Source organism: Monopterus albus, unplaced genomic scaffold (genome assembly GCF_001952655.1).
Source record: "Monopterus albus unplaced genomic scaffold, M_albus_1.0 scaffold99.1, whole genome shotgun sequence".
In the NCBI taxonomy this organism is placed as follows: Eukaryota; Metazoa; Chordata; class Actinopteri; order Synbranchiformes; family Synbranchidae; genus Monopterus; species Monopterus albus.
The window spans coordinates 2,328,785-2,339,983 of NW_018127979.1; the positions used below are offsets into that span (position 1 = coordinate 2,328,785).

An 11,199-nucleotide genomic window follows, 5' to 3' on the forward strand; every position below is an offset into this window, starting at 1 on the left:
GATGCCCATATGGTAGTGTCATCAGCAAATAAAACCACTTTCACTAAATCAGAAACCTTACATATATCATTGATGTATAATATAAATAGTTTAGGTCCCAAAACAGAACCCTGAGGCACTCCACATACAATATCCAGCTCACTCGATTGGTATTCACCCAACTTCACAAATTGACGCCTCTGTGTCAAATAACTTCTAATCCACTTACACAATTAAAGAAAAAAAAGAGGTTGCATCTTTTCAGAAATAATGTTCCACTTTGTCAGCAGTTTGCTGTTCTCATAGCTGTTTTGAAATCTGTTGTTTGTTGTCTGACTTGAAATGTCTTAAGGTTTTGCTAGTTGTTCAGTTATAGTCCTAAAATGATACCTGATCACTATAGTAAACGGTATATTAACCATTAACCGTGATGACATGAGCAAAATAAACCGTTTTGCACAGGTTTGCAGTTACAGCTCCTGACATTGTCACGGTTGATGGTGGTGTATGTTTTGTCAGTTACGTCAGTGGTCATATTTCTCTACATTTCTTTTTGTGCAGCAAAACGTTACGCTTGATGCCATCTTACAGGTAAGAGTTTACTTCATTCAAGCCTTCCCTTACTGTGCAAAGGCTTTAGGCACTAAAGTGAGAATCCTTTCAAAAGTAATGCCACCGTTTTTATTCATCATTTAATTTCATACAGTAAAATAAACAGGAAAAAGCCCAAATCAATGATAGGTGTTTGATTTGACCACCCCAGTTCTCCAAGTTACGTGCATGTACAGTTGGTCAAGGTACTTGGTGGGTAGGTTTTTTCTAAGCATCTTGAAGAACTTGCCACAGAACGTCTGTGGTATTAGGCTTTCACATTGTCTTCTGTCTTTTTATGTAATCCCAGACTGACTCCATGACGTAGCAATGAGGGTTCTGTGGGATTTATGTCACGTTTTGCAGAACTCCTTGTTCTTCTTAGCACCGAAGAAGGTTCCTTATGACTCTGGCTATAGATTTGTTGTCATTGTCATGCTGTAGAATGAATTTGGGACCGATCTGCCACCTCCTTGATGACAATGTGTGATGACTATCGATCCAAACATTCAGAGTGCCTAAAACTTTAGCACAGTATTTTTCATTAACCTCTCCCAAATGCATCAGCAAATGCCTCTTAACCACTGGCTAATTAGGCTGCGCTTCACTCTGTCACCACAGAATGCTACCAGTGATAATGCTGTGGTACAGCTCAGTGCTGTACAGGCAGCCAGGTGAGTCATTGACAGAATATGCACAAGACAGACACCAGTTGTTTTTGTATATAAAGTTCTTGAGATTTTTTTTTTTTCTGCTTTTGTCAGAAAACTGCTCTCGAGTGACAGAAACCCTCCCATCGATGACTTGATAAAGTCTGGGATCCTGCCTATTTTAGTCAAATGCCTGGAACGGGACGACAAGTAAGTCTGCTTCAGTTTGTGTTTGCCTTCAGTGTTATTTGTCTGTGACGCAGTGAGTGTTCTATTTAAGACCATAGACGTCTGTGAAGTTCTTTTTTTTTCTTCAATGGATTACTGCTGTTGCTACATCAAGTCTTTGCTGCAACAGAGGCTTTGTGTGTGTGTGTGTCCACATGTGAGTGTGTAGAGGCACACGGGCCGGTTGGCTGGTCCTGACTGTCCAGACAAAGCCAAATATAACAGCATTTCTGTCTATTGGAGTTCCCTAATTCCCAGGACCTTGTGTTCACTGAGGGGCAGGATGAATAGTTGGGGTGGAAGGACTTGTAAAGAAGAAGGTGCAAGGACTTTTCCCATAGCAACCTACAACTGATAGCATCATGGAACAAAATCTTATGTTGGACATTTGTGGTATTTGAGTTTCTTCTAAATGCAGCAGTGCAGTATAATTATCTATCAAGAGGCAATAATTGTTCACTGTGTTGCCATAGCATTATGGCAGAGAGCCACGCCAGCTCAGTTTGACATATTGAGCTACAGAATTGCAGTGAAATGTACAGCATGAAATCCTGCACCACTTCACAAAATATCTTTTCTGAGGTGTTCAAATTAAATCCGGGGACCCATGATAGGCCGGAAAATTAAACTCTTTGGTCCACAGCCAAGCACAGTAGTTGGTTACATTACAAATGGCAACACCTGCTGTTTGCCATGTTACATCCCAGCTAAAACTTCAAAATCAATATGAGCTTCAGACTACGGGTGGTTGTCTGATAAAATATTTAGTGGGATAGACAGACTTACCACCCTTGGCCATGGATTAATAGCATTTGGCTGGTGGGAGGTGTGAGGGCCGCTTGTAACTGTGTGATTTCAAATTTTTTGTTGAACAATTTAAAAAAAAAAAAACTAATTTCCAGATCATCTTCCCTTTTGAGCACAGCCCCAGTCTGCCAACCAGCATGATATCTAGACCACTGGTCTGGTGCAAGATGCACTGTGGACCGCAGAGATCGTGGTTTTACCGGAGTTTCACACAGATTATTAATCTCTTTTTAAACAGACTCTACTGTGCCGTCAGACAAGCATATTAGGTGCTTGGGGAAAGAATTAGTCTTGGATAAAACGTGATGATTGCTGGAAATTTATAAAATGTGCACTTTAAAGGGTTTTTAATTGTCTGTCTTGAAGTGGGTTTGTTGCCTTTGTCCTACAGCCCCTCTCTTCAATTTGAGGCAGCTTGGGCTCTGACCAACATTGCCTCTGGGACATCCGCACAGACTCAGGCTGTGGTTAAATCCAGTAAGTTGACCCCCATATTCTCTTTTCCCCAGTTTTACCCCTTCAGTCTGTGTTTGTATACTGTCTGCAGTCTGCCAGCAGTCTGCCCTGCAAGCATATTTCTTTCTTCACTCAGTGAGTCAGTTTTGGGGTTTTTTTTTTTTTGATGATTGCTTCGATTCAGAATGCTCTGTTATCTAATAAAAACATGACTGGAGATGGAAACCATGATCAGTATTCCTATGATGAGCTTGCTGTCACAGAGACAGGATTTGTTTACTTAAAGCAATACTTAAATAGTTTATACTTACAAATCTACATAGAACATTTTATCCTTGTTAGCACTGAACTGATAAATCTCCATCAGATTCCATCAAGCCAAGTTCAGCTACTGTTGGTCTAACTTTCAGGAATTTAGCTTAGCCTGAGGAAATATTTTCATTAGAGCTTTTTTTAATCTTGTTTTAGGCAATAGATTATTTATACAATTTACTGGTACCTAAGATTTGTTGTGCCCAGGGAAGTGCAGCAAAACACAGGAGTGTCATAGATGTCAGTCAAGCGCTGTCTGTACATGTCCCACAGCCAAAGGAAGATGTTTATAAAGGCAATATATCTAAAAGCGATCCAGATCTGTGATACAGGTGTGGATTTGTCTTTATTTGGCACCAGAGCCTGTCATTGCAGTTGCACAAACTGTCGCCTTGGGAAAACGTTTTGATATGTTGACGTTTGTGTGTCCAGGTGCAGTGCCCCTGTTCTTGCGACTGCTACACTCCCCCCACCAAAACGTGTGTGAACAGGCTGTGTGGGCTTTAGGAAACATTATAGGTAAGTATTGTACTTGAAGAGAGGTTTGTTTGTGTGTGTCTAGTGCTCAGAAACAACTGTTCAGAGTTATGTTGACCCTCTGCCCCTTGCCTGCCCAGGTGATGGTCCACAGTGCAGGGATTATGTCATCTCCCTGGGCGTGGTCAAGCCCCTGCTTTCTTTCATCAATCCATCAATCCCCATTACCTTCCTCCGCAATGTTACCTGGGTCATTGTTAACCTCTGCCGCAACAAGGATCCACCACCACCCATGGAAACTGTGCAGGAGGTGGGTGTGTGTGCAGGCTTTCATGTGCCAGACAGATGGACGTGTTGCTTTGCAGTTGACTGTCACTGTAGGCTGAGTCACACACAGCTTTTCAGTAGTCGAATCAGCCTCATCACCCAGGGAACATATAGCTATAAAGGTCTTTGGCGACATTTTGAAGTCTGGTTTTCACAGCTATTCATCTTTAATTTTTATATATATATATATATAGTGTTTTTGCACTCTGTCCTGCTTTTCTGATAAACTCTCTCAGGTATTAACATTGCAAATTTAGAGGTTTAATTTGATCCATCTATTCCTTTGCCTTCATCCAACCCACTCACAACCTACTTTTCATTCCCCACAGATTTTGCCTGCCCTCTGTGTGCTAATATATCACACCGATATAAATGTAAGTATCAGAGTGAAGGGTGATTGTTTCATTCATTTCCTGTTCACAGATTTTTTGGTTTGTATAGACAATTTTCTTTCAGTATGCAATTTTTCTTAATGCCAACAGTATAATTATTGCACACAGTATAATAGTGTGTATATATGTGTGAAGTTTTGTGTGTGTGTGTGTGTGTGTGTGTGTGTGTGTTTAGATCCTAGTAGACACAGTGTGGGCCCTGTCCTACCTGACAGACGGAGGTAATGAGCAGATCCAGATGGTTATTGATTCTGGAGTGGTTCCATTTCTTGTTCCTCTCCTCAGCCATCAGGAGGTCAAAGTTCAGGTGAGACTTTGTGTTGCTCTAATTCACTGATCATTGCGTTCCGTCTCCAGTAACAATGACTGCTTTCATTTTGGTCCTGCATGAATTAAATTTTTCTTCTCTCTCTCTCTCTCTCGTCCTAAAAACCACAGACAGCAGCTCTGCGGGCAGTTGGAAATATTGTGACAGGGACAGACGAACAGACCCAGGTTGTGCTCAACTGTGATGTCCTCTCACATTTCCCCAACCTGCTCACACACCCTAAAGAAAAGATCAACAAGGTATTCCAGCCTCCGCCTCAGTCTTTGTCATTTCACTGTCGGACGTATAATGTTGTTCATATCTTACTTATTCATTTCAACAGTGATTGAGCTTACACCCTGTTTGCACTGGAGCAGGTTACTAGTAAATCAAACATCCAATAAAATGTTTGTTTTTCTTTGTTTTGTTTTGTTTTTAAGAAGCATTTTAGCTTTTTGATCTGGCATTTCTACCCTGTGTTTAGTGGGGAGTCCTTGAACACAAATCAAAAAAGCCTGTTTCACATTAATTAGCCTTTCCTGTTAAAAAGTTGTTCAAGAAATGTTGATATGATGCTGAATCTGTATTAAAAGGCTTCTGGATTGCCAGTGATTTGGCACTAAATCCAGAAATGACTAATGGATTGCTAAAAAAAAATTAAGGGAATACTTAATCATCACAGTATAACACCCAAGTCGGTTAAACGTAAGGGATTTCAAAATATTTGGGAAGCACAAATGATTGTGAATCAGTTTCACCTGTTTTGGTGCAAATGAAAGTGAAACGGATGCAATGGAGAGGCAGAAGCAAGACGACCCCCAAAAAGGGAATGGTTTTGCCTGTGGTGGCTTTCTCCTTATCCTTCCTGACAGATTCTTCTCAGGTTTTGTGTTTTGCTAGTGTCCTTGTCACTACTGGTGGCATGAGGCAGTACCTGCAGCCCAATCAGGTTGCACAGGTAGTCCAGGTGCTCTAAGATGGTACATCCATATGTGCAGTTGCAAGGTTTGCTGTGTCTCCCAGCACAGTATCAAGAGCATGGTGGATACCAGGTGACCAGCTGTTACACCAAGAGAGCTGGACAGGGCCGTAGATGGGCAGCAATCTAGCTGCTCCTTTGTGTAAGGAGGAAGAGGAGGAGCACTGCAAGAGCCCTTTAAAATGACCTCCAGCAGCTGCTGTTGTGTACATTTGTGCTCTAAGATGGTACATCCATATGTGCAGTTGCAAGGTTTGCTGTGTCTCCCAGCACAGTATCAAGAGCATGGTGGATACCAGGTGACCAGCTGTTACACCAAGAGAGCTGGACAGGGCCGTAGATGGGCAGCAATCTAGCTGCTCCTTTGTGTAAGGAGGAAGAGGAGGAGCACTGCAAGAGCCCTTTAAAATGACCTCCAGCAGCTGCTGTTGTGTACATTTCTAACCAAACTGTCAGAAACAGACTCTATGAGGGTGGCATGAGGGCCTGACATCCTCTAATATGACCTGTGCTCACAGCCCCACACCGTGCAGTTTGATTGGCATTTGCCAGAGAACACCAGAACTGGCGGGTCTACCGCTGGTGCCCCGTTCTTTTCACAGTTGAGAGCAGGTTCACACTGAGCACATGTGAAAGGTGTGCAAGAGTCTGGAGATGCCGTGGTGACCGTTATGCTGCCTGTAGCATCATCAGGCATGACGGGTTTGGTAGTGGGTCAGTGATTGTCTGAGGAGGCATGACCTTGGAGGGTCACACAGACCTCCATGTCATAACCAGTGGTATAGGGCTCTACCCAACCAAGCATTTTGTCAGTCAGCTCTTCAGTGTGACTATTTGACTATTCATTCTTTCAGCTTGTGGATTTTGTCCATTTCTCCTCATTCTGCAGTTTGATAAATAGATCTGACTTTAATGTACATTCATGTATCAGTGTCATCGTTGAAGTGGGGTTCCCCCCCCCCAGCCACAGGAGGAAGTATTGAGCAGGGTCTGGGGCTATCTTCTATTGTAATGCACACTGGCTGGCAAAAGTTCAAATATAATAAAGTAAAAACAAAGGCTTGACTAGAAGAGTCTCAGTCGACTGACAGGTCTCGTGTCTAATGACTTGATTATTAGAGAGCAGCCCCACAGCAGTACCGCAATTGCTGTGAGGTACTGGGATGAAATCCTTAGAGGGATTGTCAGACCTTATGCTGGTGCAATGGGCCCTGGGCCCTGGGCAGTTCCTGTATGATGAAGGCACTGATGTCACTGACTGGCCCTCACATTCCACTGACTCAAATCAAGCTGAGCACCTATGGAACATTGTCTATCGGTGCATCCGGTACCACCATGTACCACCACAGACTGCCCAGGAGTTCACTGATTCTCTGATCCAGGTGTGGGAGGAGATCCCCCAAGGACACCATCCACAGACTCATCAGGAACATGCCCAGACTTTGTCAGGGGTGCATACATGCACACAGGGGCCATACACACTTCTGAGTCACATTATGGGGTGCTGTGTTGAAATTTACGCACCTTGGATGAGTCTGTGATTTCAGTTTTTCACTTTTTCAGTTTGATTTTGAACATGGCCCTGGTGATTTTAATTTCCATGGAATGTTATGTCATTTTGTTCTGAACAAATTATACAATATACATTAGTAAAGGTTTTCATCGTAAATAATTTGTTCAATAAGATCTGATGTGTGAGTTTGTGTTCCCCTAATTTTTTTTAGCACTGTATATATGCAGCAGATCTATGTGTATGTATGTGTGCTTGTTTTAAGCATTTATGATCTGTCTGTTTACAGGAAGCAGTCTGGTTCCTGTCCAACATTACAGCTGGGAACCAGCAGCAGGTCCAAGCTGTCATTGATGCCGGACTGATTCCTATGATCATTCACCAGCTGGCTAAGGTTTGTTCGTGGTGGAAGAGCAGAAGAGATGCTCCTTTCCGTGTTTCCCATAGAATTGGCAGTAGCTCATGGGGGGTGTCATGTGTATACCTCTGTGCTGTTCATCTGACCTATCTCTGCTGCATTAGCTCTCCCACCTCCTACCACTCTCTTTTCCTGACTCTCTTGCTGCTGCAGAAGCACTTGTTGAAATCAGTAAATATTTTAAACTGATAAATTGGATCGCTAAACGCACTGATCGGACTGATCAGTGTTTTTTGATGTTCCCCTGGACTAAGGAGGCAAACATTCAGCATCTGAATTTATGATCTAGCATTAACTTTATCCACTTGCAGAATCAGAATTGGCTTTATTGGCAGGTGTGTTGGACACATGAGGAATTTGACTCTGTGATTTTGACTTAATGCAGAACAGTCCATTTACATCCATGCAGCGTGCAGACTGGGCAGCAGCTGTATTCTAACATTGGCTTAGCTAGCCTCACTAGCTTGCTAATAACATATTGGAAGAGTTGGATCTCGGCGATTGATAGCGTTATGTTAAAAAAAACAAACAGGAGGAGCTTTTCACGGACGGTTCGCCGTCATGGTCGACGTGTGTATGAGAAAGAAACAGCAGGGCACAGAGGGACTGAGTAAATAAATCCGCTACACGTAGCACTACATTGAAATAAGATTTAACCTATTTTAAATCAATATGTGACATACGGTGTTGATAATGTGGCGGCCTGCCACAAATGAATCAATGTCTGGGGAAACTCTGCACTTTTCTCAACAGATGATACCAAACGAAATTTTGAAAGCATTAATTATGTATTAAGTTACATCGGCACAGTACATGTTTACAGACCGAGAAGCAACACAACCTTTGATAAATGAAATGGACACTGAATGCAAACCTGGTCTAGATTTTCTGTGTGTCTTGGTGTTGTGGTTGTAGAAAAGACCTGCTGCATGCACATCCTAGTAACAGACTGTCTCTCTACAGGGTGACTTTGGCACTCAAAAGGAGGCAGCATGGGCCATCAGCAACCTCACCATCAGTGGGAGGAAAGACCAGGTGAGCAGGGCTTTGGACAGCACTGATGTAGATGTCTTGTGCTTATACTGAAATACCTTTACTGCTGTGCAGGGTGTAATATTATTATTACTATTATTATTATTATTGAATTCAGATCATTGTGAGTGAATTACAAGGACATGTTCCACACTTGTAACCATGTGTCTATGTTGTAATCAAGTATGGATGTGGTGTGTATGTGTGGGTTTGTGTAGGTGGAGTTCCTGGTGGAGCAGAACGTCATCCCTCCATTCTGTAACCTGCTTTCAGTGAAGGACTCCCAGGTGGTGCAGGTCGTCCTGGACGGCCTAAAGAATATCCTCATCATGGCAGGAGATGAGGCCAGCACCATCGCTGAGATCATAGAGGAGTGTGGAGGTCTGTTCTCTGCATCATGCCTCAGTCTGCTCTCTTCATTTGTATCATAAATTTAAGCTTGGGTATTTTTTTGTTTTTTGTTGTGTTTTTTTTTCCACCCAAGGACTTTTTGGAATTGTAATTTGTTTTTACAGCCATCTCAATTTTCCAAACTGTGTAAATTTGTGTGTTTCAATTTTTTAGGTTTGGAGAAGATAGAAAATCTGCAGCAGCATGAGAATGAGGATATTTACAAACTAGCCTTTGAGATTATTGATCAGTACTTTTCAGGAGATGATGTGAGTTTACCATCAGCAATATACACCTCAATTTTTTTAAACTTGTTTTTCCTCCACAATCATCGACTTCTGCTGCTGTGACCTCATTATGTGTCTTTTTCAGATTGATGAAGATCCCAGTTTGATCCCTGAAACCACTCAAGGAGGAACCTTCAATTTTGATCCAGCTTCGAACATGCAAGCCAAGGAGTTTAATTTCTAAAAGCCAGGATGTTTGGTTCAACTAGCTGCACGGGTACTCTGTAATCACCCCAGATGTTCATCCATCTCTTCTCCAACCTGGCAACTTGGTACAGAAGGATTTACTTAGCATCACTTCAACATGGAAATTCACCACTGAAGGATTTACCCACCCCCACCTCTGCACTGTGGGATGTTTTTATTTCTAAATGGTCATCCTTCACAGGAAACGGCAAACCTTCATTGGAGTCCTGGTCATTCAACAGGCATCATCACCATCTGGCAACCTGCATCAGGAGGATTGCCGGTGTTCTCTGCCAGTGCTTCTAAATGTCACACAAAAATAAAACCAGAAGGAAGAAAATGCTGTTGGGCAAGATTTAATTGCCAAATGTCAAGTCTTCACAAAGACAGAAACACAAGCACATGTCCAGGCACGAGCACGCATATACACTTTTTGACATATAGAATTTGTGTGCATACTTCTTAGAAGCCATCATGTCACTTATGGGGAAGAAATACTGCTGTTTGTTTGTGGTTTATTTTTGTGCTTTCCCTCCCCTGGATTGTCCTCTGGTGTTACTTCACCCACGCGCACGCACACTGACATTCAAATACACAAATCAACACACTTAGTCACACTGATTTCTGATGGCCGGGCACCTTGATAACCCTCTCTCACCCAGTTTAAAGAGTTAATCCCAGAGCTAAGCCATGATTAACCACGGACCCCCACTGCCCTCCCAGGAGAGTTCTTGGGCAGGTGGAGGGGTGAAAGGGCTCTAAGGCGAAAAGAGGAACTCTGTGGAAACCTGACTGACGGGACTTCTGACTCAATGACGTCACTTTTTTCAATGTGATCCCTGAATTATCAAACAATGTTTAAGAAAATCATGAAAAATGTGAAGAATACGCCATAATTTTTTCCAACACATACTGTAAGACCTGCTAACTGCCTGCTTCTGATTCAGCAGAGCGACAACGTTGTTTTTTACGGATGTGAATATGGGAGGAAGCACCTTTGGGTGAAGGAGCAGAGACTTAAGAGGAACGTGTCAGCTGTAGCGTTTTAAACCCCCCCCCCTCCATACACACAGGACAGTGTCTGCAGCATGAGCTCGTCACATCATGTGATCCAGTCAACTCTTTGCTTGGGACTCCCCTGTAATGTGAAACTCTAAAGGGGGAGGTTTACAAAAAAAAAAAAAAAAAAAAAAAAAAAAAAAAAAAAAAAAAAAAAAAAAAGTCGAGCTAAAATCATCCTTAATATTAAACCTGTTTTAGTTCTTTTAAATTCTCTTCAATCAGATATTTTAGGTTCGGTTCACCATCTTCAGGTTGGGTCTGTGGAGCTTCCATATGTTTTTTGCTTTTTCCTTATCTTCAGTCTTATGCACATGTCTAAGAGGCATATTGATGTCTGCTTGCAGAGAGGGACCTGTACTCATTGAAGACTAAACATGTATACAGAGTACAGGTCCTGACCTTTACAATACTAAACTACTTTTGATGTAGAGGTCACATGTCATCACTCAATTTGAATAACTGTACAAAAATGTGATGTGTATCTCTCCTTGCCGTCTAATGAATATATGAATATATTTACATAAAGCCTGTACAGAGCTGCTGCAGCTGACAGTCATTGGATGGATGACATCCTTATTGTCAGAGATGGCTGGGGAGGGCTTTTCTGTTGAAGCAATATTTCTTTGTTTCATTGTTTTTATTTTTGACTTGCATATGTATTGTGATGACATGCTGATAAATTGGAACAGGCTGTTTTTTGTTCTTTTTTCCTCTTCGTAGTGGTGACGGCCTGTTTAAAATGTACCGTCCCATGCCCCGGTTGGCACATGGGTTTAGGTTTGAGGTGTCAAACTCTTGAGCCCAGCCCG

General features: G+C 42.3%; 1 protein-coding gene across 2 annotated transcripts in view; it reads left to right on the plus strand.

Moving 5' to 3' along the window:
• kpna3 (karyopherin alpha 3 (importin alpha 4)) overlaps positions 1 to 10,518 on the plus strand; it is a 20,296-nt gene extending 9,778 nt beyond the window's left edge. For both annotated transcript variants that reach the window (XM_020609366.1, XM_020609364.1), the window contains exons 4-17: positions 541 to 570; positions 1,192 to 1,244; positions 1,335 to 1,430; positions 2,647 to 2,732; positions 3,456 to 3,542; positions 3,641 to 3,810; positions 4,157 to 4,201; positions 4,395 to 4,526; positions 4,658 to 4,786; positions 7,305 to 7,409; positions 8,397 to 8,468; positions 8,684 to 8,846; positions 9,030 to 9,124; positions 9,228 to 10,518. In XM_020609366.1, coding sequence (XP_020465022.1) covers positions 541 to 570; positions 1,192 to 1,244; positions 1,335 to 1,430; positions 2,647 to 2,732; positions 3,456 to 3,542; positions 3,641 to 3,810; positions 4,157 to 4,201; positions 4,395 to 4,526; positions 4,658 to 4,786; positions 7,305 to 7,409; positions 8,397 to 8,468; positions 8,684 to 8,846; positions 9,030 to 9,124; positions 9,228 to 9,326 — 1,362 coding nt within the window. In that variant the 3' untranslated portion in view covers positions 9,327 to 10,518. The remainder of the gene's footprint in view (positions 1 to 540; positions 571 to 1,191; positions 1,245 to 1,334; positions 1,431 to 2,646; positions 2,733 to 3,455; positions 3,543 to 3,640; positions 3,811 to 4,156; positions 4,202 to 4,394; positions 4,527 to 4,657; positions 4,787 to 7,304; positions 7,410 to 8,396; positions 8,469 to 8,683; positions 8,847 to 9,029; positions 9,125 to 9,227) is intronic.
• Positions 10,519 to 11,199: the final 681 nt, after the last annotated feature.